This window comes from Guillardia theta (genome assembly GCF_000315625.1).
Source record: "Guillardia theta CCMP2712 unplaced genomic scaffold GUITHscaffold_115, whole genome shotgun sequence".
Classification (NCBI taxonomy): domain Eukaryota; class Cryptophyceae; order Pyrenomonadales; family Geminigeraceae; genus Guillardia; species Guillardia theta.
In genome coordinates, this window is record NW_005434559.1 from 122,682 (window position 1) to 145,890 (window position 23,209).

The 23,209-nt window shown below is 53.9% G+C and overlaps 6 protein-coding genes across 6 annotated transcripts; 3 read left to right on the top strand and 3 right to left on the bottom strand.

Annotated features, from left to right (window-relative positions):
* Positions 1-8: 8 nt before the first annotated feature.
* GUITHDRAFT_155320 (hypothetical protein) lies at positions 9-3,316 on the bottom strand. Its single transcript, XM_005823007.1, has one exon. It carries the CDS (start codon positions 3,298-3,300, stop codon positions 67-69), a length of 3,234 nt encoding a protein of 1,077 aa, XP_005823064.1. The 5' UTR covers positions 3,301-3,316; the 3' UTR covers positions 9-66.
* Positions 3,317-5,067: 1,751 nt separating this feature from the next.
* On the top strand, positions 5,068-7,615 carry GUITHDRAFT_117753 (hypothetical protein; the record flags this gene model as incomplete). The annotated part of the gene is made up of 12 exons (XM_005823008.1): positions 5,068-5,089; positions 5,229-5,307; positions 5,357-5,536; positions 5,583-5,637; positions 5,694-5,750; positions 5,795-5,953; positions 6,007-6,057; positions 6,294-6,518; positions 6,594-6,656; positions 6,707-6,827; positions 6,880-7,035; positions 7,089-7,615. 12 exons carry the CDS (start codon positions 5,068-5,070, stop codon positions 7,613-7,615), a joined length of 1,695 nt encoding a protein of 564 aa, XP_005823065.1.
* A 288-nt stretch (positions 7,616-7,903) lies between these two features.
* Positions 7,904-9,582, top strand: GUITHDRAFT_117754 (hypothetical protein; the record flags this gene model as incomplete). The annotated part of the gene is made up of 9 exons (XM_005823009.1): positions 7,904-8,140; positions 8,197-8,298; positions 8,343-8,387; positions 8,634-8,678; positions 8,734-8,799; positions 8,848-8,930; positions 8,976-9,047; positions 9,269-9,437; positions 9,514-9,582. 9 exons carry the CDS (start codon positions 7,904-7,906, stop codon positions 9,580-9,582), a joined length of 888 nt encoding a protein of 295 aa, XP_005823066.1.
* Positions 9,583-9,897: 315 nt separating this feature from the next.
* GUITHDRAFT_146026 (hypothetical protein) lies at positions 9,898-12,718 on the bottom strand (the record flags this gene model as incomplete). The annotated part of the gene is made up of 16 exons (XM_005823010.1): positions 9,898-9,960; positions 10,189-10,219; positions 10,264-10,311; positions 10,482-10,543; positions 10,670-10,754; positions 10,812-10,924; positions 10,976-11,142; positions 11,349-11,401; positions 11,537-11,583; positions 11,636-11,708; positions 11,770-11,826; positions 11,857-11,930; positions 11,988-12,046; positions 12,105-12,163; positions 12,313-12,416; positions 12,617-12,718. 16 exons carry the CDS (start codon positions 12,716-12,718, stop codon positions 9,898-9,900), a joined length of 1,197 nt encoding a protein of 398 aa, XP_005823067.1.
* A 2,232-nt stretch (positions 12,719-14,950) lies between these two features.
* GUITHDRAFT_90075 (hypothetical protein) lies at positions 14,951-17,459 on the top strand. The gene is made up of 17 exons (XM_005823011.1): positions 14,951-15,072; positions 15,132-15,213; positions 15,303-15,342; positions 15,395-15,431; positions 15,480-15,527; positions 15,596-15,639; positions 15,692-15,758; positions 15,841-15,930; positions 15,986-16,021; positions 16,095-16,212; positions 16,261-16,365; positions 16,411-16,457; positions 16,505-16,570; positions 16,616-16,696; positions 16,746-16,856; positions 16,909-17,057; positions 17,106-17,459. The coding sequence occupies exons 1-17, from the start codon at positions 14,965-14,967 to the stop codon at positions 17,263-17,265; spliced, it is 1,389 nt and encodes a 462-aa protein (XP_005823068.1). The 5' UTR covers positions 14,951-14,964; the 3' UTR covers positions 17,266-17,459.
* A 1,349-nt stretch (positions 17,460-18,808) lies between these two features.
* Positions 18,809-22,590, bottom strand: GUITHDRAFT_146028 (hypothetical protein; the record flags this gene model as incomplete). Its single annotated transcript, XM_005823012.1, has 13 exons — positions 18,809-18,851; positions 18,996-19,053; positions 19,205-19,241; positions 19,491-19,526; positions 19,701-19,802; positions 20,044-20,319; positions 20,362-20,422; positions 20,618-20,667; positions 21,117-21,266; positions 21,633-21,794; positions 21,921-21,995; positions 22,244-22,328; positions 22,376-22,590. The coding sequence occupies 13 exons, from the start codon at positions 22,588-22,590 to the stop codon at positions 18,809-18,811; spliced, it is 1,350 nt and encodes a 449-aa protein (XP_005823069.1).
* Between the last annotated feature and the right edge of the window lie 619 nt (positions 22,591-23,209).

Consider the following 23,209-nt stretch of genomic DNA (forward strand, 5'->3'; position numbering starts at 1 on the left):
CAAGAAATGTGTGAACCAAGTCTTTACTTGAGCAACATCGCTACTCTAGCAAGACAGGCAAGCAATTTAGTCCTCCTCGGAGTCGGAGGGGAGGCCGGCGGCCCTGCGCTGAGCCTTCTTCTTCTCGAGCTTCTTCTGATCGCGGGCAGACAGCTTCTTCTCCTTCTTGACCTTGATCACGTTGCCGAGCGAGTCCATCACCTCATCAGGAGCCTCGTTGGCGCTCGCGTCGATCTTCTCGTCCGCAGCGACCTCTCCCTCGCGCCGCAGCTCTCCGTTCTCAACCACCCAGCGCTCGGGGCAGAGAGCCTCGGTGAACTCGCGGTTGTGGGAGATGAGAACAACTCCTCCTCCGTACTTGCGGATGGCTCCAGCCAAGGCGCCGAGGGAGTCGCGGTCGAGGTAGTTGGTGGGCTCGTCCATGACCAGGATATGAGGATTGTTCCACATAGCACCAGCGATCACCACCTTGACCTTCTGTCCTCCGGACAAGCCGCGGATGCGAGAGTGAGTAGCAAACTCAGCCTCCAGGCCCATGTCGCCGAGCTGCTTCTCCACGAACTTGGTGGTCAGCGGGCGGCTGGCCAGACCAGCCCTGAGCGCCTCCTGCTGGTCGAGGCGCTGGACCATCTTGCCCCATCCCATCTCCTCGAGCTTCTCGCGCTCGATCCAGGTGTTGTTCTCCTCCGACTTGTTGAGCCACTTCACCTCGTACTCGTAGGAGCGCTTCGTCTTGCGGCGAGACCTCAGAGCCTCGATGATGCGCTTCTCGACGGTGCCGTCATCGTTGCGGATGACGTGGACCTTCTCGAGGTTGTCCTCCTCCTCCTTGGTCATCTTCCTCGCCTCCTGCTCGTTAGCCTCCCTGTCCTCGCCCGAGCTGTACCTCCACTGGATGTACTCGTTGGGCGTCTGGTCAAGGTGGTTCTCCAAGTGATGGAAAGCGTGCTGGGCAACGTAGGCGACGCGCATGTTCTGGTGGCGCCACACGGTACCCTCAGTCGGCTTCGTCTCTCCGCAGAACATCTTGATGATGGTCGACTTGCCAGCTCCGTTGGGTCCGACGACGGCAACCCTGGAAGACAACGACGCCTGCAGAGTGATGTTGCGGACCGTGGGCTTGTCGCGTCCAGGGTAGGTGTAGGTGCAGCGGTCCATCTTGATGATCGCCTTGCCCTTGGACTTGATGCCGTCGAGGAGGCCGGGCTCAGGGAAGGTGAAGCTGATGTTCTCATCGCTGAGCTCGTAGTAGGTCTTGGCCCTGGGCACGCGCTTGACGAAGGCGGACAAGTTGCCCTTGTAGTTCTTGAGCTTGCGGTTCTCCTCGTAGTGGATGATGTGAGTAACCACACGGTCAAGGAAGCCAGAGTCGTGAGTGATGATGAGGGAGGTAACCTTGTCCTGGCTGGTCAAGAAGTTCTCGAGCCATGCAACGTTCTTGACGTCCAAGTGGTTGGTGGGCTCGTCGAGGAGGAGGATGTCGGCGTTCATCAGGATGGCGCGGCAGAGCGCGAGCTTCATCTTCCATCCTCCGGAAAGGCCGGAGATGCAGGCGTTAATGTTGGCAGGGGAGGAGTCGTCAGCCTTGAAGCCGAACTCGTCCAACTTGGCGATGATGTCATCCCTGGACCTGTCGGGGACGAGCTTGCACACGTAGTCGACGATGTTGAGGTCCGAGAGGTCGCCCTGGATGTCGTGCTCCACGTACACGGTCTTGAGCACGTCGGGAGGAGGGAAGTTCTCAACCTGCCCGTTGGCGATGGCCTTCATCAGAGTAGACTTGCCGCATCCGTTGTGGCCGCACACGCCATAGCGCTTGCCGCGCTTCAAGTGAAGGCGGGTGTTGTTGAGAAGGATCTTGGCTCCGTAACCCAGCGAGAACTCGCAGTTGCAGAGATCCTCTCCCTCGTCGTCCTCGTCCTCAGCGGCGTCCTTGGGCACGCAAGACTTGTAGCACTGGGCGTACGCGGCCTTGCACACGGCCTCGGCGTCAGCCTGGGGCATGAAGGGAGCGAGGTAGGGGCAGACTCCCTCGAACTTCCACTGCTCCTCCTCGAACAACATGCCGTCGATCATGCCGGAAAGGAGGCAGGCGACATACTCCAGCGAAACACGGAAGGTCTTGTCGTCGAGCTTGGTTCCCGGGACGTTGGCGGTGATGGCCTCCTCGAGGACCTTGAGCACATCCTCGGGCTCCATCTTCTTGGACGCCTCGAAGGCCTCGGCGCTCTCCTTGATGTTCTTGAGAGTCTTGAGGGCACGAGTAGCCACGGAGCGGGCCTCGGGGTCGGACATCTCAGTGGAGAGACGCTCGATGGCGGGTAGGAGCTCGGGAAGGAAGGTGGTGGCCTCGTGCGCATAGTCGATGAGCTTACACATGTTGTCGGCGATGACGCAGACACGGCGCTTCGACTCGATCTTCTTCTCGTTGCAGCCACGCATGAGGATGGGGACGGTGATGGAGAGCGCGGGGTTGTCGACAGACTGCACGAAGACGGTGGAAGAGAGCTTGTGGAGGGTCTCGGGGATCTCCTCGGGGTTCTTGATGGACTGGATCACAGCAGGGATGAAGGGACGGATATCCCTGTTCTGGCAAGTCTCCATGGCCTTGAGGGTTGCGTACTCGGCAGCCTCCTTCACGTCCTTCTTGCTGTCCCACATGGCGGCGGAGACAACAGGCATGACCTGGTAGAGGGAGCGGGAGAAGGGAACCTGCGACTTCTCGGCGAGCTGTCCAAGGAGGCGGAGGGACCACATCTTGGTCTGCCAGTTGGTCTCGGCGATTCCCGCGAAGAGCATGCCCTGCACGTTCTTGATCGCCTGAGGGCAGACGATCTCGATGATGGCAGGGCCGGCAGCCTCAGCGGCAGCGCGGACCTCAGCCTTCTTCTTGTCCGCCACGCACGAGAGGACCGGGGCGAGGAAGGGCACGAGGAAGGGCTCGGCCTTGGCTCCGACAGCCTCGGCGCATCCCTTGATGGCATAGAGCGCGGGCTCGGCGGTGCTGCGGTCCTCAATGAGCTTGTGAAGGTGCTCGACCACTCCGCACTCCACAAACGCTTTGACACCCGCAGCCTTGACCAGCTCGCCGAGCTCAGCTCCAGCCTTGATGGCGTCGTTGCCAGCCTTGGCACCAAGGCCCGTGAGGGCCTCGGAGATCGAGGCAGCTGCCTTGGGATCGACGGAGGAGCCGGTCATGTTGGCGGACATGAACTCCACGTTGTCGAAACTGAGAGTCTTGGGGAGAGTCTTAGCGTCGACGGGAGCATCCGCGGCAGGAGCAGCAGCAAGCGACGCCATGGGAGCGAGCGAGTGACGGAAAGGCGGGAGGGTGGAGATTTTATGGAGGGCTCCCTTGAATGTGCGACTACCCAAGGTAAGCCATAGATTGTAAGGGGTGGGGTATGTGTAGAAGGGGTGATCAAGCAAGAAATTGAAGGTAAAAGAGGGGGTAGGGTGGTGGATCCTTTTCTGTAGTTTTGAGACTCGTGAGGGGCATGCTTGAATAGTAGGGGTACAAAAGAGGGGTAGGGGTACTGGTTCTAACAGATCTTGTGCCATAGAGGAGTTTTTTTTATACGCACGAGGGCAAATTGTATCCGAGAGTTTTGAAATAAAATTTTAAACTTTTCCTGTTTATTTGAAATTAAAGAAATCAAATTCGTGGTGGATGAAGCGTGCCAATTGAATATAGTTGAACCACATCTGCGAAAACTTCAAATGTTTTAGAAAATGTTCATATTTTACCCTTTAATTTCGTGGGAGCACACGAAAGGCACGTGACGCCCCTTCCTGACTTCAGGGAGATTTAAATCTTCGAAAACAAGTGTTTTCAAAATTTACTTCACAGGCTTGCAAGTGCACTGACCCTACCCTCCCTGCCCCTCAAATCTCGTAACTGGCATGACCCCACCCCTGTCTTTATATCATATTTGGTACTGAAACATACCCCTATGAACAGCATCTACGAATGACCACCCCATGAAGGTGCAACGCCTGATGTTTAGTCACACGGGGTGCAAGCAAGGGCCACGTGGGGTATTGCAAGGAGGAAGGAGGGGTTGATATACCCGCGGTGTTGCGCTAATAACCACCGGTGCCTGGGCCTCTTTTTATGGATCCTGTGGATCACCTGAGGGTGGGTGGTCCTACCACAAGGTAAAACTCACTTTTTAAAATCTCGTGGGAAGACCCTCTGCTCTATTTCCGTCAACTTTTTCCCGACTCGGCCGCTAGTCTGACCGTTCGACGGTCCGTCTGACCGGCGTCGGACCGGAGGCGGCAGCCCGGCCCCCGGCTCACTGGCCGGGCCTGAGTCAGCCGCCCGCCGGCGGCCGGCCCGGCCCGCGGCACTCGGCGGCCGGCCCTGTTGACTCGAAAGCAACGCGGGGGTCACCGTGGCACGGCGGCACCCGCCGCCGGGCCCCCGGGCCCGGGTGCGACTCCGGAGTCCGCGACTTGAAGTTGAACTCAGCCACCGTCACGGGGGCCTCAGCGCAGGGGCGGAGTCCCACAGTGGCCAGCGGATTCGACGGACGGTCACGGGCCCGGGGCGCCGCGGGGCGGCCGGCCGCGCACTGGGGCAACTGAACTGCCACTATGCCGCGGCCGCGCCCCGCCGGTCCATATAGTATCACGGCGGGCGGGCCGGGCCGCTCGACGCCGAGGCGGGCCGGGAGCCGTTTGATCCCACAAAGCTGCCGGCATGGGAGGGGAGGGGAGAGGGAGAGGTGGTGGAGAGGAGAGGGAGAGCTGCTGAGGGGAAGGAGAGCTGCTGAAAGGGGAGCAAGGGAGCTATTAGCAGTCATCCAAGAGATCTAGAGGGGAGGGGAGGGAGCAAGAAGCCATGGCGACCAGCCGTGTGAGGTTGCATGGGATTGTCGAGGTTTCAACACTGACTTGCTAACAGTGATCCCCTCTGGACCTGACACCAAGACGACGAACTTCTGATGAAGGATCTAGCGCGCGCAAGCGCTTCTTCCTAACAGGGGATACATCAGAAACAATACACGTTCTCCCCATCACCTCGATGCCTTGGAGGACGCATCGGAAGAGTGACACTCTGCAATGCTGCAACAGTGCCGTCCTGGTCTTTCTCGCTCTCTCTCCTCTCCTCATCAGTGCAGCTGGAGATCCGCGCAAAGGAGCTACCTCCAGTGCGACGTCCAAGAAGCGCTTCATGGCTGGAAGCCGGGCATGCCAAGGGCAACTCCCTGGTCTGTCTTCAGGGATCAAGTCACTGAGCCGAGTGGAGTGCGAGATCCTAGAAGCTCTGTGGAGGATGAACCACCCCGACGACTGCTCCAGGTACTCGCAACTCAATCCCTGGGAGGGGCTCTGAACTACCTGCCACCAGCGCTAGGGTCCTCGTCCTGGACTTCGACGGTTTTCAAGGTGACGGGTTCGCCAGCATCGTTCACCGCACCGCGTCCTCCATCGCCGAAGCCTTCTACGAGAACCGGACGGTCGTGCTGGGCCCTACCGCCCTGGCGTACAAACCTGGTCCATGGAACTGTGCTGGGCATGACCTGTTCTGGTTCAGATGACTTGCAGAGGAGGAGGAGAGTGACGAGTTTTGACAGCTACTTCCTCCCCTTCACTGCGTGTGGCCTCGAGGACACAACGGCGCAGGAGAGGGTAAGGCAACTTTCAGCTACACTGCCGCGTGATCCTCCTCCTTCTCGTCCTTGCAGGCGCTCCTGTACCAGGATGGCTTCGACGACGCCAGCCGACTGAAGCTTGCGGACGAGGTCCTTGGCCGACCTTCCTACCTTATGCTGCTGACGAAGAGCAGATGCGGGGAAACGTAGCTGCCCTCGTCTGTCCAGTCGAGTTCAGAGACGAACTCAGGAGGGCCTTGGGCGATGACTCTCCTGATTCCCTCGTGCATCAAACGTGGACTTCTCTTGTGTACAACTTCGTGTTCAGGCCGAGAAAGGAGGCAGGGAAGGCGGTGTGAAGTTTGTCCTCCTTAACCTGCCCCAGGTTCTCGAGTTTCTGTGGAAGGAAGCTGTGTGGATGGGATGGACGGGTAGCGTGAAAGACGATCTGAAGATGGTCGGAGTGCATGTCCGGAGAGGAGACACGCAGGCAAACCTTGTCGTACATGAATCGTGTCTGCAAGTGTTGTTAATATTTCGTATCTTATCACATCGAACTTGCCATGCAACTGTCTCGTTCGACGATTGAACTTGTTGTGATGTCTTTTCACTCTGGTCTCAACACAAACTTCGATGTGTTCATCGTTCTTCTCTTCTACCACACGATGAGTTCCCTCTGACTTGCACGAGCAGCATGCAACATGGAAGAAGCAGACTTACGAGCTCTCTGCTTACCTCGATGCTGGTCTCGAGCAGGCAGCGCTCGCGGGATCGCGCCACCTGTACATCGCGACTGACTCTCCGAGGGTTGCGAGCGAGCTTCAAGACGTGCCCTCCGACAGCAGAGACGTGTTCAGCCTCGTTCGCCTCATCGTTCCCAAGAGACAAAGACTTCCGGAACGGTGGATACGAGACCAGGTATGGTCTGAAGTCTGAAGCTCCTCCTGCCATCTGCTCTTCGCCCATGACTCGTCTCGTGACTTGGAGCTGTAGGCCGACTCAGTCGCGAGCTTCGCACAAGCGCGAGGGGGGAAGGAAGCGCAAACTCTTGCGATTGTGAGACGGGAGGAGGGGAGACGAGGCTCTGACCTGCTCGCGTCCTCCAGGAGTCTTTGTCGGACATCTTCTTCCTCTCCGAGTGCGACGGCCTGGTTGGAACTGGCTCCTCCCACTTCGTTGCTGTTGCCAACGCTCTGAGGCCGATCAAGGGCAAGACCCTTCCGCCCTGTGACTCTGCTTGCTACGTCACCATCGCAAACTGACGTCATTCCCCCCGCAGTCTATCTGGACGCCAACAACCTCCAACGAGGCCTCAACAGCGTCGGCCTCTTCCACATCGCCAACCTCCCGCAGCAGCAGGAGGAACTCAAGGCTCTTCGCTGGCAACTTGTACGCCAGCGATTCGTCGCCAACAGCCTCGCACCTCTAGAGTCAGGTCCAAGCCTCCGCTGCCCAACTGGATGGTCCCTTACAGCTGCTGCTGGGCAGGCGCTGAGTTCTACTTCGACGTCCAGCTGGGAATGCCTCGGGTCCCCGTCAGGCTGTTCGACAAGGAGGTGCTCAAGTGGAACGTGACCGCTCCTCTGCTGGACGTGTGCCCAACCCAGCACCTCCCCAGCAGGACCTGGGGTGCAGCTGAAGTTGTCAATCTTGGCGCAAAGCTGCACGGCCTGATGAAGTTCAGGGCTGCCTTGTCATGCTTCTTGACAGCCGCGCAGCTGGGAAACAACCCCGAACACAAGGAGGTGGGGAATCAATCAAACTCAACCTGCATGGAGTCGCCTATGATGATGATGATGGTGATGATAGTGATGATGATGATGACGACGATGGAGATGGAGATGGAGATGGAGATGGAGATGGAGATGGGGATGGAGATTGAGGTGGAGATGGAGATGACGAGGACGATGATGATAATGATGAGAACGAGGGCGAGGACGAGGACGAGGACGAGGGCGAGGGGGGAGGACGAGGACGAGGAAGTGGGCGAGGACGAGGAAGAGGACGAAGAGTGAGATGGAGACGATGATGATTTGCAAGCAGATTGCTCGACAGAATGCTGAAGTCTTGCGTCGGGACGTAGCTGGTTTTCTGTCTCGCACGACACTATCTCCAAGGGAGAACAGGAGCGGAGCTGGACGACCAGCCAGGGAAGAAGCCGAGAGGGAGGCTGTGAGATCAGAGAAGCGATCATGGAGTGAAGATGCTCCCCTGACTACAGCAGGTAGCCTGTAGCCTCTCCTACGTGGCTGTGTTCATGCCTGACACTGACACGACTGTGTTGGACATTTCGACATTTGCCCATGTCAGAACGATATCAGGCCATCATCGGAAAGCACTTTACTCCCGTGAACTGCTCGCTCGCCAGCCGGGACCCTGTCGAGCTCGCCAACTTTGCGGCAGACGTCTTGTATCCTTCGGGGAGGTTGTCCGAGGCTCTCTTCTGCTTGGACGCTGCTGCCCTCTTGCTCAAGAGTCTTCAGCCCGCCGCCGCTCCGTCCCTGGCAGCCATCAGCAAGAACCTGGACACCATGGTTCAAGTGAGACAGTCCAGCTGAAGACTAGCAAAGCTCCAGAACGCTGACGGCTTATCCAGGTGCTGCGGCCGGGCGAGCGGAACCGAGTCTATCACAACGTGGGGAAGAAGGGAGCAACCTTTCCGGACCACATGAGCAGAGAGCATGTAGCTGGGACTGAGGTGGAGGCTGATGTCGCCTGTCCTGTGCTGATCGTACTGGTCAGGATCAAACGATTCAGGTGTGGGATGGAGCTTTGAGCAGCCATCAGGTTGTGCGTTGCCTCCGTCTTGTTGACAAGATGGATATGATGATGATGAGGAGGATGAGGATGAGGATGATGATGAGGAGGAGGAGAAGGATGATGATGATGATGATGATGATGAGGATGAGGATGAGGATGATGATGATGGTGGTGGTGGAGGAGGAGGAGGAGGAGGAGGTGGTGGTGGTGGTGGTGGTGGTGGTGGAGGAGGAGGAGGAGGAGATGACGACGGCAGTGACGGTAATGATTCAGTGCGAGAAGATCATCGAGATGTTTGAGAGATCGGATCATTACGAGGTGTGTCACCCTCCCACGTAACGCCATCGCATGCGCTAACGTCACGGCGCTCTAGGGGAACCTGATCAGCGAGGGAAAGATCATCGTAGACCACAAGGTCAAGAAAGCGAGCGAGTACGAGGTCAGAGTCACTTGCCCTCTGTTGCTACCGCCTGAACTGCCAGTCAAGGTATCAGAAGGGGCCCGCAAGAGTTCGGAGTGGGCGGAGATAGAGCAGATGCTGCTGTCAGTCTTTGTCAACCACACCATCTTGTATCTCACAACCTCCCCCTGACCTCATCTGACATGACGGTCCAGGTACGAAGAGAAGAATCCTATCCTCCGGCAACTCAAGAATCCCTTCGGCGATGAAGGGTTCCGCATGAAGAGGTAGCTGCATCCTTCCTCTCCTCCCTCCCGTTTTCCTCCTCCTCCTCCTCCCCGTCCTCCTCCCTCCGTCCTCCTCCCTCCGTCCTCCTCCCCGTCCTCCTCCCCGTCCTCTCCCCGTCCTCCTCCCCGTCCTCCTCCCCGTCCTCCTCCCCGTCCTCCTCCCCGTCCTCCTCCCCGTCCTCCTCTCTTCATCTCGTCACCTTGCCTTCTCCTCATCGCAGGTATTTGGATGACGGGACTGAGCACCACGCGTACCATGCGGACTCAGGGCAGGAGGCTCCCTGTGCGCCTCGTCGGGTGGTGGCTTTTCTGGTCTACTTCAACGGGGTGGAAGGAGGAGAGACGGTCTTCCTGCAGCAGGGGAGGATCGTCAGCCCCAAGTGCGGGCGGGTCCTCATGTTCCCTACCTCTTTCTCTCACGTCTGTCCTTGGGCTGGATCAATCTCCACGCTGAACGAAGGCTCAGGTACATGCTGGGAGACCGCCAACCAAGGGATGGAAGTACAACGCCATCAACTTTCTGACCATACAATGAACCTGTGTGCTGATATGAAAACTGTAGAGTATGCATGCCTTGTATAGCTTTTGTCTTATCTTATCTTATCTTGTCTTGTCTTGTCTTGTCTTGTCTTGTCTTGTTTCTTTGTCAATTTATTGCAAATAAGAATGAATTATAGAACAAGTGTAAGTTCAGTGACAGCATCGTTCACATTGACTTCAGTAATGCAATAGAAGTAGCAAGGGGAAACATGGCAGAACTGAAAGCAGGAGGATGCAAGTGAATGCCCGAGACTTGGAGATTTTGTACAGTTGGTGTCGTGTAATCGTTTTCCACACAAGGAGAGCAACTCTAGGAGATGTAGTCAGGGACAATTAGCTTGATATTAGGGATTTTGACGTCAAACGGAGGGCCCTGGAAACACAGTTCAGCATCGAGGCAACAAGACAAATGACAGGATGGCATTGCTTTGAAACAGGAGAGCAGAAGAGACAGCAGAAGCGTGGCAGCACCAGCAGCACCAGCAGCACCAGCAACAACAGGAATGAAGAGATGACAAGATGATCAGGTAAGCAAGAAGTCGATCGACAAGTCTGATAAGGTAAGCAAGAAGTCGATCGACAGGTCGATGGCTGTTCAGACCTTGGGCGCCTTGATAGTTCCGGGGACGAATCTGGAGGGAAAAGTCACTGGGAAGATAGTGAACCTCTGATTCACCTGAAGGACCCTGACACTTCTCCGAGGTCGCTGTCAACGCCTGTACAGCTGGATAGCATCCAAGTTAGGAGGAGCAGGAGCATGAGGTGAAGAGCAGGAGCAGGAGCAGAAGCAGAAGCAGAAGCAGAAGAAGGAGCAAAAAGTGCAGCAGCAGGAGGAGCAGGAGGAGCTAAGCACGAGCACGAGCACGAGCAGGGGAATCAGGAGAAGCAGAAAACCTGGCGTACTCGTACTCTCCTTCTTGCTCTGGTTGGCCAGTAGATCGCTGGTGCCGTCCAAACTGTAGGAAAAGGTCAGATCAATCAACTCAAGCTGCCGGAAAGGAGGGCAGTTGAGCGATGCTGCATGTCCACGAGGATCGGAGCAGGAAGGGCACAGGAATACTGAGAGGAAGAGGAGGAGAAACCTTGAGGATAGGAAAGTCGCCGATCACGCCCTCGCCATCCACTATGTTGGGAGATTCGCTGATGCTATCACTGAACACAAGATGCCTGAAGTGAGGAAGAAGGAGTCAGGTCAAGGCAGTTCAGGACAGTCTGCAGTTTGACCTCGTTACGAGTTGGCATGTTCCTCCCCACTCAGCCGGAAGAGCAGCAACGGCCGACATCCTGAAGCAGTAGGTGAACCAGTAGTTGATTCTAGTCTTCTCGGGCACAAAGATCTGTCCACGTGCCCATCAGAAAGGTCGTACAGTACAGTCTATTATCCGTACCGAAGAACCCCGGATCCTGATGCTCTGCGTCGTTGCTTCTCCACCAGTAGGAGGGCAACGGGGATAGAGGCTGAGGCCCAGCAATGGAGCTGCGGGGACGATTGGCTTGAACTCAAAGTTCTGAGCAGCCACACGAGCAGCAAAGTCTTCGAACCACTTCAGCACGCCTGAGGATGAGGAGAAAAACACAATCAGCACACGGAACAACTCTGGGCTCAGCTGAACCATCAGAAACATCCGTGTTCTTGCAGGCTCTCATCAATCTTGAATCATGTCCACGGAGCCAAATCTTTGCTGTCTTGTTGTTCACAACCTTTGCGAAGATATGCGTCACGGTCCCGAGAGTAGATGGAACAAATGAGAAAGAACGCACCAGCATCTTGGGGATCCGACTTTGTCCTGAGGTATCCGGCATTCTCAGAGAACCTGGAGAGTCGTATTTACAAGATGGGACTTATTTGAAGACAAGCCAACAAGCTATCACGAAAGGTCTATCGGGAACAGTCTCCTCCCACCTACACCACTGGTCAAGGGTGATAATTGAAACACTTTTCAACTCACGAGAAGGACGCTGCTTGCTGTTCTGCAAGATTCAACCCCACTTCAAGCTGTAGAGAAGTGAGGAGATAGCACAGAGATGTTTCTCCAACAAGAACCTACCGACAACATGCGCAAGTTGATAACATGGTCATAAAAATTGTAGCCTCCAAACAAGCCAAAAAAGGTGGAATCGCTGCAACAAGAATCAGCACTCTCAGTGTATCACCCAACACCCAAAGGTCGTTTTCACTCACTCTCTTGCTATGTCTATGGCTGCTCTTCTCGGATCTTGCCCGTTGTGGATCCGGTATCTGCAGCACAAACGTAAGGTCGACCCCCACCTATCCATCGAAGAGAACATCGCTTTCAGTGCTGAAGGAAGTGTGCCTCCACCCTCAAATTTCTCCATCTCTTCCTGCGCACAAAACTCATCGGCACTGGTGCATCACCTCGAAAGCAGGAAGAAAATCACCCGTTTCACCCCGGGCATCAGCGTTGCATGCATCGGAGGGGCGTTCTTTTTCAGCCAATCTGTCGAAGCAAAGCATGCTCTTTCAAGAGAACAGCTGGCAAGATCCAGGAGAATCACCAGAGATTGCAACCCAACTATGGGCCGCGCGCCTCAAATAGGAAAGGTCTTCCTTGCTCCTGCCAGCAAGATCACAAACATGTCGGCGGCTCCCACTATCAATCAGCAGACCCAAAGAAGTCAGAATACTCCTTGCTCCAAGCTAGCCATGCCTCTCTGGAACATCAATCAGCGCTCTGATGATGAAAGAAGGGAGGAACCGAGGCACCTGTGTGTAGCAGCATTCCCCATACTCTCCAAAGGCAGCCGCTTGTCGGTGAAAGCGTAATCGCACAAACACGCGTTCATCCATTGATTCTCCGATTCATCACTCTGTCGATAAAGGCAAGATCATCACCAACACATGAACATTTCAAGTGATATCATGTAGACGCGGTCTGTCATGCGCCTACATATCGCCATGGCGGTGAAATCAAAGTTGTAGCTGAGTGGCGCAGCGGGGTAGGTTTCGAGAACATCTTGACCAGAGGTGCAAGAATGAAGAGCAGGGCACATGCGCACAAGCAGCTCACCATGATCCAGGAGCGCATGGACCTGCATGTCTGCATGCACTTCATCAACGTGTTCCCGTCGACATGCGCCAGGCTCATCTCCATCGCCTGCATCGCCTGCATGGTTTGTGGCTGGCAGCGGTCTGCCGGGGGAAGAGGGGATCACAAGCTAAGAATTGTGGCTGAACACAACCCGGTGGTGCCGCCGCGGTAGCACCACCGGGCACCGGGCCCGGGCCCGGGCCCGGCAACCACCTGAGGCGAGCTTGTCGAAAGTGTCCTGGTTTACACCGCCAGATCCTTTTGGAGGGTCAGGGTGGGTTCTCTCGCCCCGGGGGTAGGGGATGAGGGTACTTCTCACCCCCTATGTGCACTCTGTTGCTGTGGCATATGATGGGGTAGGTAGGTCATACCACCCTTAGCACTACGTGAAATCCTTTGGTTTCGGTGCTCCCTGCAGGTCAGGCGATCCCTGCACGGCTTCCGTTTTAAAATTGAGGTGTTTTAGAGCTTCAGTAAAAACATTAGTAAGATTCATTAACAATAGAGAATAAGTTCACTCTACTATGAATCAGCACCGTCACTGTTGGTACCCAAGCTCAATACAAACTTATAATAATATTGTGGTGTAGTAAACATCCAGGCCGGCCGTGCTGGTTGAGGTCCCTACGGGGACAAACGCCGGGGGGCCTCAGTGAGTATGCGGACGACCACAAGATTTATAACATTGTTGGTGTTACAAACTCAGATACAAATCATAAAAATCGTCATTGGTCACTTTTGTATGGGAAATCAACACCAAACTTGTACCGCAATCTCGAGATGTATGAAGTTGGCCTACGTACAAATTCCTACCCGCCAAACAGCAGGGGATCTGTCAGGTTTTGGAGGAACTGGAGGGTCGATCATGGCCACTTGGGGGGTGGGGGTGGTGTAAAGAGTGTGGCAGGGTAGGGGTTAGGGTTGTTGTTCTGAAAACAAGGTGGGTGGGTGGACACAAGGAAAGGACAGGGGTGATGCATTAGTTAGGCAAAATGGATATTAAGGTGGGTGGTACCAGGGACTGATGCTGGTGTATGGGGGGTCGATAGGGTAGGGTACACCATGAGGATTGCTGACAATGTTCGTATTTATGGTGCAAACGTAGGGTGGTGAAGGGACCTGGTAGGTCGCAGATTGAATTAGAAGGGGTGGGGTATAAAATTGACGGGTGCGGGAAGCAGTGTGGGGGTAGGGCTGTTACAAAGTCCTTCTATACCCACCACATATCTTCTGGATACCCTGTCTGTATGCTCTATCTTGTGACATGTGGGGTACAGAGGGGGGTGATGAAACAAGCTAGGGGGTAGGGGGTGATCGGTCAAGGCCAGGAGTTGCAATTTTGTAGCTTGCAGGGGTGGACCTGGTCGGACCCGAGCTGTAGAAGATAGACGGTGGTGCGTAGAGGGAGTTGGTACCGTGGGGTACTCACCTTTGGCAGAATCCAGGGGTCATTGATAGTTGCAGATGAGGGGTAGGTACATATTGAGAATGTGCAAGGGTAGGGTAGACTTTTTGTGCTGAGGAGGGTAGGGTAGTATCAATTGGGACATGGTGGGGTGCCTGGTGTTTGGATGTGAGAGTAGAGAAGGGGTAGAGGTATAAGAAAGATGCAATGGCAAGGAAAATGTTCATGAGAGGCGATGAGGCGATGGAGAGAAGAAGGAGGGAGAGAAGCTGCGGATCGATGATTGTGATGTTACAATTGTTCCATAAGGAAGCATGTTATCGCTAGGTAGTGTGACATATCAGACTTGAGGTAGGAGATCCTTGGGAAGAGGCAAATCGTTGGAGGTGCAAGAGGGGATTCATAAGATCGTGTGAACAAAATTTCTGTGTGAAGACTCGTGACTATCTGCTAAATCCATAGAGTGTTTGTTTGTGAGAAAAGGTAGACAAACTCTGTTGTTGTGCCCTGGTATGATAGGAATGTTTGCTGACTGTTGTCGGTGTCGACGAGCTGTAAAAATACACCCTGACGCTAGTGTGATGTCCGATTTCATGCAAGACAGGGGAATTTGTCGTTCATTTCGACTTCGAAATCTTCGTGCTAGATGTCTCAACTGATCTGCTCCTCGTCCCATGCTCTAAAGTCTTCTGCTTTTTGTTTCCGAAGCTGTAAAATTCCGATGGCCTCCCTTAAATCTCGATGTTACCCTCACCTTCCCTTTGCTTGCAGACGGAGTGTGTTGTGGCAGTGTATGATGTTTGACTTGTCACATCACATGGCATTCACAGTTGTTTTGATCTTTGAAAGCGAGTTCTGAGAGATTGTCCAAGGATCCAAAGGATAGCATGTGACTCACGAAACCCTGCAGTTGCAGGAAACCATGAAGCTGCTCTGCTTGTGTGCCACTGTATGCTTGTTCAATCAAGCGGTTGCTTTCCAATCCATCAACGGGGTGAAGCTGCAGTCAGCCACTCCACCATACAACAAGGTGAGGACAGTGCAGGCAAGCTTGTTGCAAGCAAACCGCTAATTCCTTTCGTACAATAGCCTTCCCCTACTTGTAGGACTCGTCCCTCAAGGCTAGGATGGAAGATGGTGTACACCCCTGAACGAGAAGCTGTCAAGCAAGGTACAAGGACCGTATGCCTCTTCTGTACTCCTCATTGCCTCATCTATTGTATCCACGCAAGTTCCTTGTTGCTTACTTGCATTTTGCAGCCAAGCTCACGAAGAGCATTAAAACTCCTGATCCCATCCCGTAAACTTCATTACTAAGCGTCGGATCTGCGTTGCTGATCGTCCTATGACAGTGAGGAAGGAATTCGCCTCGCAACGGAGTTGATGAAGGTACAACAATCCTGACAGGGTTAGAATAATACTGAGATTTGAAATCAGACTGGGCGCCTTTACCGTTACAACTCTGATTCGGCTGACACATGCATGGTAAGAACAAATTTACAGCATTTGCTCACTCTACTCCCTCTCTCTTCCACATCGTCATCATGCAATAGGTGTCTCGATGTGAGAAAGCGCTGGCGGAATACACTGGGCACAAGTAAGCATGCGAAAGTCTGCATCAATCGTTTGAGTAACACATGTACTGGCAGGTATTGTGTCGCACTCAACTCGTGTGGAAGCGCCATCTTCATGTCCTTGAAGTGCGTGGGAGCGCAGGTGATATTCGTGAGCATGAAAAGATAGATTCTAGATTTTCCTTCTATCATCTCTGATATGGAAGCTTCTGACGACAAGGCAGCCTGGCGACAAAGTCCTCAGCAATGCATTTACCTTCACTGCTGTTCCATCTGCTATTGTGCATGCTGGATGCGAACCTGTATATGTCGAGGTTCGCACAGATTGTTGATCTTGTGTGCGAGAAAAGAATCTGACGGTGAACTCAGTGCACTGAGAATTATTTGATGGACCCTGAACATCTGGTGAGTTGTGAATTCTCTCTTAGTCTTGGAGTAAACGTGCTTGTGGCGGATTTCTGACATGGGTGCCATTTAGGCCAAGATGGCGGATGAGACTGGTGCCAAGTATTGCATGATTTCGCACATGCGTGGGAAAGTAGCGGACATGGACAAGATTGAGCAAGTCTGCAAAGATCGTGGCATTGTGCTTCTAGGTGAGGTTCTTTCCTCGACAAAGACGCCCCGTGAACGTCTGTACGCAGAGGACTGTGCTCACAGTTTGGGGGTGTATTGGAGGGGAGAGCACACCGGGCACAAGGGCGTGATGTCATGTTTCTCGAGCCAGTCTTACAAGATGCTCAACTCTGGTCAGTTTGAACTTGCATGACAGCCGGTAGGTGACTTTGAGGCAGGGGAAGGAGGTTTCCTCCTTACGGACGACGACGAGCTTGCGGCAAAGGTGAGGGCGCTCGAGGGAGGATGCGGAAGTGCTGATCTCGACCTCAGATGATCCTCTATGCTGGAGCTTACGAGAAGTTGTATCACAAGCATTCGCTGAGACCCGCGGACGAGGTCAAGTACGCTTGCTTCACCATTTCCCACTGATTCTCTTCCCAGATCTTTGAGGAGATCAAACACGAGATCCCTAACTACTCCATGAGGATGCACGGAGTGACCGCTGCGATGATCTACCCTCAGGTATTTCTGTGTGTGGAGGAGGAGGAGAAAGTTTGTAACGCCGGACCAGATCTCAACTCTTGACGAGAGGATTGAGAAGTACAACCGTCGCTACCTCGACATCGTAGAGCCCAGGCTGAACGCCGTTCGGAACATCAAAGTCCCGAAGCAGCTCAAGGAGGTGACAGCAGTCACAAGTTCCATGTTTCCTAATCTCACCCCCCTCACTCCAGGTGTCTCCTGTCTACGACTCTGTGCAGTTCAACGTGCACGGAATGTCGGAGGAGCAGCTCCAGAAGTTCATACAGGCAGCAGGAGCCAACGGGGTTCCTATCGAAGTCTTCGGGGCCAAGAGCAACGCGCGCTACTTCCGCAACTGGAGGTAGGGAGCTCAAACCCCCTCAGCTCGTGGCTGATTCTTCACCACCAGGTACACTGCGGATTCCATCCCTCAGTTCGATCACCTCCCTAAGACGGAGGAAGTGATCAAGTGGGCGTGCGATGTACGCCTTCCCCTCATGTTCCAGGATGAAGACTTTCATACTATCTGTGACGTGATCGAGGACGCCATGGACAAGGCCATGGCCTGAGAAAAAGATTCGCCCAACCTCGCCGGGGCGGCTGGAAAGAGCAGCGTTGAATGTATATTCGTACACAATGTGGATGTGAATATGTGTGACTGGGGAGGAGGAAGGGAAGGGGGGATCAGGACCCTCCCTCCGAGCTGAGGTGGTGACGGCAGTGAGACCTTGAAAGCATCGTGAGATAAACCAAATCGATATCCAATGTGTCCTGCTTCTTGTCTATTGGTTATCACTCGATTTATTGCAACACAAACTGCTCTGCATTCTCTCTTCATCCGTGTCTTTTCTCTCGATTGGTAGCACGCTTCTTCAACAACGACAATGCCACCATGCTCTTTCCTCTCTCCTCATCTATCTTCTCCCTCCTCATCTCTGCTCTCCCTCTGCTCATTCTCTCATTCTCTCTCGCTCTCATTCTCTCATTCTCTCATTCTCTCATTCTCTCTCGCTCTCATTCTCTCTCGCTCTCATTCTCTCTCGCTCTCATTCTCTCTCGCTCTCATTTTCTCTCGCTCTCATTCTCTCTCGCTCTCATTCTCTCATTCTCTCATTCTCTCATTTTCTCTCGCTCTCATTCTCTCTCGCTCTCATTCTCTCTCGCTCTCATTCTCTCATTCTCTCATTCTCTCATTCTCTCTCGCTCTCATTCTCTCATTCTCTCATTCTCTCTCGCTCTCATTCTCTCTCGCTCTCATTCTCTCATTCTCTCATTCTCTCATTCTCTCTCGCTCTCATTCTCTCACTCTCTCTCGCTCTCATTCTCTCACTCTCTCTCGCTCTCATTCTCTCATTCTCTCACGCTCTCATTCTCTCATTCTCTCTCGCTCTCATTCTCTCATTCTCTCTCGGGAGCTCTCCTTCAGACTTTGCGGTGAGGCGGGCTGGAATATTGCTATGATCCCTGTACGAACTCTGGTCATATACAGGTCATAGGAGATGATCATATATGCCTAGTATGACTTTAACTAAGACACAGAGGTCATAAGACAGTTGCCTATGACATATCATATCCTCAGGTCATATCATGGTGCTACAATCCTAAGAAACTGTTTGGGTCTTATTGTGGTTATACACATACTAGGACCCCCTAAGACAAAACTGAGGGTTGACATGGCGCCACTCGGAATCGGAGGAGCAACAATGCGAAGCGTTGCGATTGAACGACTAATGGATATGGTAACCGAGCAACCGTCATGGAAACGACTTGTAACCGTCATATCCCAACTTCCGACCGGAACCCGGCGTTGAACCCCGGGCGCGGCCGTCACTGGTGACCGTCGGGCGGGCCCCGCAAGTTCGGGCCCCACCGTCGGGCGGGCCCCGCAAGTTCGGGCCCCGGCAAGAGGCCGGGGCCGGGCCCGGCCGCAACAGCGTCCTGCGCCGCCGGGCCGGCTACCGCACTTCGCGGCAGTCATGGCGCGGCCGGATCCGATCACGGCGCCGGGACCTTACGTGATACAAAAGTTTCGACGCCGCTAAGCCTCGGCCCGGAGTCACGAACTGAGAGCCTCAGCAGAGTCACAGGCTGTAGGTCAGAGATGTTCAAGTACTAAGTGTATTCGTGATACAACTTCTCGTCTACAATGCTAGAACTGTTCGAAACGAGTCCGTCAGGAACACTGGAATTGAAGGAGAAGGAAAACTCCAAGGGGAACGAGGACGAGGACGGGAACGAGGACGAGGACGGGAATGGTTCCAAGAGAAAGGGGAAGGAGGATGTCAAGGAGTTGGGGCACCTGGTCTGCATGTTAATCTCCTTCTTGATCCGAGCTCTTTCATCGTTGAGGCGATATACTGCAGGAAGTATGAGAAGAATAGGAGGAGGCGGAGGAGGAGAAGGAGGACGAGGAGGACGAGGAGGAGGCGGAGGAGGAGGAGAAGGAGGAGGGAGGAGGAGGAGGAGGAGAAGGAGGGAGGAGGAGGAGGAAGAGGACTCAGCCCCTACCGCTCCTGGCGCTGTGAATGAAATCTTCCCCGAAATTCTGAGGATTCGAAGGGATCAGCAAACGAAGGCGGGAAGAAGTGGAGCGAAGGAGACGGAGAGGGGGAGGATAGAGAGAAAGAGGAGAAGAAGGAAGAAAGGACATGACAAGAAAACCGCAGGAGCGATCAACTGAGGGGAACGATAAGGACAAGGACAAGGACAAGGACAAGGACAAGAATGAGGATAAGGATAAGGATAAGGATAAGGATAAGGATAAGGATAAGGATGGACCAGAGTGGACGAATACCTTGTTTGCTTCATGTGTTCGGACAGCGTCCTCAATCTTCAACCATCGTCATAATGATCGATATCAAACCCGAAAGTCTCGATCGTCGTCGTCGTCAACATCATCTCCATCAACATCATCTCCATCATCATCATCTCCATCAACATCATCTCCATCATCTCCATCATCAGCATCACATCATGAGTGAAAAGGTGAAACAGGACGTCCTACCTCCCACAACTTTGAGTTAACCGCGAGGAGGCTGCGGTATAGCTCGCTTCCCCTCATTCCTTTGAGTTCCTCTTCCACCTTCGTCAGGAGGAGCTCGAACTCCTGCTGGATCATGAGAAATCGGAGGACGAGGACGAAGAGGGACGAGGGACGAGGACGAGGACGATAAGTACATCGAACACGAGGGGGGAAGAAAACGATAGGCATCAGGGAGAAGGAAAGAGGAATGAGAGGGGAGACGAGGAGGAGGTTGATGACAAGATGTCGACGTTGCAAGGGAAGGGAGGGAGGAGGGAGGAGGGGAGGAGGAAGGAGGAGGAGGAGGAGGAGGGCGCCGACGGACCTGACGGACATGGTAGATCTTAGGAGTCTTCTCCATCTTCTTCATCTTGATCTCAAGGATAGAAAGCTTGTCCAGCGCTTCCCCGTTTGACATCGGGACCTCGAGAACTCCCGCGCTGAAGTTCGCAGGGCAAATCGTAGGGGAAGCAAGCCCAACCTGCTCCTGCTCCTGCCCCTGCCCCTGCCCCTGCCCCTGCTCCTGCCCCTGCCCCTGATCTCTCCCTTCCTCCATCCCGTGTGTCTGAGCCGCTCGCATCTGCTGCTTCGACTCCTCCTCCTGTTCATTGTGTCATCGGATAAATTCTTCAGGAGCTGCCACCTCCTCGTTCGCTTCTCCGACCACCCGAAATTTCACCCGAGCTGAACGATCGACTGACGAGCTGCACGCGGAGATTGATACCAGAAGGTAGATGGAGAAGAGAAGGGGGAAAGAGAATTCACAGACAATGAAAGAAGACGCGGATAAGAACGACAGGAGCAACTTGAAGGAGAAAAAGAGGAAAGAGGAGGAGGGCGAGGAGGAGGAAGACAACGAGGATGAGGACGATGAGGAACAGTGGAAGGAGGAGGTCTACCGGACTGGAGTATTCAGGAGAGCTTCGACAACGTGTACTCCTTCTCTGAACTTCATCAAGACGTAAGTCATGACGAAAGTGAAGACGCTCAGGGAGTTCATCAACACTTCCTTCATCATATCAACTCCATCACTATCATCATCATCATCATCTCCATCATCATATCACCTCCATCACTATCTCCATCATCATCATCTCCATCATCATATCACCTCCATTTCTATCTCCACCACCACCACCACCACCACCACCATCATCATCATGATCTTCTCCATCATCATCATCATCTCCATCATCATCTCCATCATCATCATAATCATCATCATCTCCATCAGCATCATCATCTCCATCATCATATCACCTCCATCATCATTATCATCATCATCATCTCCATCGTCTCCATCATCGTCGTCTCTTCTCACCTTATTATAGAATATGTCCAACTCGCAGTGATTGTGCAGGGAGAACAGCTGGTGAACGACCCCGTCAACTGCCTCACTGTCACTCCCTCCCAAGCAGCCGCAAACTTGTTTGTGCCTCTCATCTCGCATCTCCCCTTCCTGTACGTCTCGCTGCTCGGCTCTAGCTGGATCCTCGAGACCTTCGAAGCAAGCTTGTCAGCTCGCTCCAGAGTCCCGACGGCTGCGACCTGAACACCATCGACGAAGAGAAGGATGGTAGAGAGCGGCGGCATCTAGGGTTGTGTGAGAGGAGGTCGAGGAGGTGAGGGTGGAGGAGAGGAGGAGGAGAGGAGGAGGAGAGGAGGAGGAGAGGAGGAGGAGAGGAGGAGAAGAGGTGGAGGAGAGGTGGAGGAGAGGTGGAGGAGGGGGCAAAGGGAGGAGTAGGAGCAGGGGAGCAAGAATTCATGGTAAGAGAGAGTGGGAAGAGAGGGGAGAGGAGGGAGGAAGAAGGGTGGAAAAGAGGAGCGGACGGAACAGGAGGGGGGGAGGAGGAGGGGGAAAAGAAGGGGGGGGGAGGAGGAGGAAGCGAACGAGGTCAGGAAGGTGACGCGTACAGGAGCCAAGTCGGAGATGGCGATGGTGATCTTTTGATCCTCCGGCGCAGTGTCGTCCTCACTGACCATCCTGCCAGCCACGATGACGGCGCCGTCGGCTGGATGAACGACGTGAATGTCGACGAGCTGGTGGCTGATGGGACTGTGAAGGAGCTCCCAGTCCTGAGGAAGAGTTTACTTGGAAAGCACGGGAGGGAAGGAAAGAGGAGGGAAATCATCGGCAACGACGAGGGGAGCGGAAGTGAAGTAGAGGGAGAAGAGGGAAAGATGGGGCAGAAGCAGAATTACATGCTGATACAAATCTTGCTGCGACGTCACGGATGGACTCCCATCGTGGTTGAGACGCGCGTAGACGTGAATCACCTTGAGCTTGATCAGAGACGCTGAGGAAAGAGGAGAGGAGAGGAGAGGAGAGGAGAGGAGGGGAGAGGAGAGGAGAGGAGGGGAGAGGACGAAAGAGTATTCGAGTCCACGGCACGTGGGGTAGAGATGCAGGAGAGGACGGAAGGGGTTGAAGGAGGAGGAAGGTGGAGGAGGTTGGAGGTAGGAGCGGAAAAGGTGGAAGGAGGAGGATGAAGATGAAGGAGAGGGGACATATTCGTGTCCAGCACCTTTCGAGACACGTGGGAGAGGTCAAGGTAATCAGCGAGGAGAGCAAAGGAACTGTCCATGAGGTGTAGCTCGGAGGCCCTCTCGCTGGACAAGAGACAGGTCAGCGGCTACCTCAACAAGAGCAGACGAACATGAGCAGGCTGTAGTCGAAGATGTTATTGGAAAGCCTCTCCCCCTCGTTGGGATGGAAGATCTGATGAAAAGAAGAGGAATCGTAAGATTGTGAAGCGGGTGAATGGTAGATGAAGGGGAAGGAGAGGAGGAGGAAGAGGAGGACGAGGAGGACGAGGAGGACGAGGAGGACGAGGAGGAGGAGGAGGAGGAGGAGGAAAAGTACAAGGACCATGACAAGGAAAAGGACAAGGAGGAGGATGGCTGCAGGTGGAGGGAGGAGAATGAGAAGGAAGTTAGACCATAAGGGACTCTCGGACGTAGGAGCGATCAATGACAAAGTTCCTGGTCGGGTCGTCGTGGAAGAATGCATACTCTGCCGTCACGTTTGCCCTCCTGAACAACTGGCGGAGCGACTAAATAGTCAACGAGTGCTGTAGAGACATCTCTGATAAGAATGTTCACCTCCATCTCCTTGTCGTGGTTCCTTGACAGTTTGAACAACGACCACCTGTTTGATTGTTTGGTTGTCGTGTCAAGAGGTGTGGAGCAAGTTGTCGACGCTAGAATCACACTTCACCTCTGCTTGTAGTCCAATCCTGCATGCCTGTACATGATCTCCGCAAACGACACTCCTCTGTCAAGTATCATTTATCATCGAACATTATCATCATCATCATCATCATCATCATCATCATCATCATCATCATCATCATCATCATCATCATCATCATCATCATCATCATCATCATCATCATCATCATCATCATCATCATCATCATCATCATCATCATCATCATCATCATCATCATCATCATCATCATCATCATCATCATCATCATCATCATCATCAT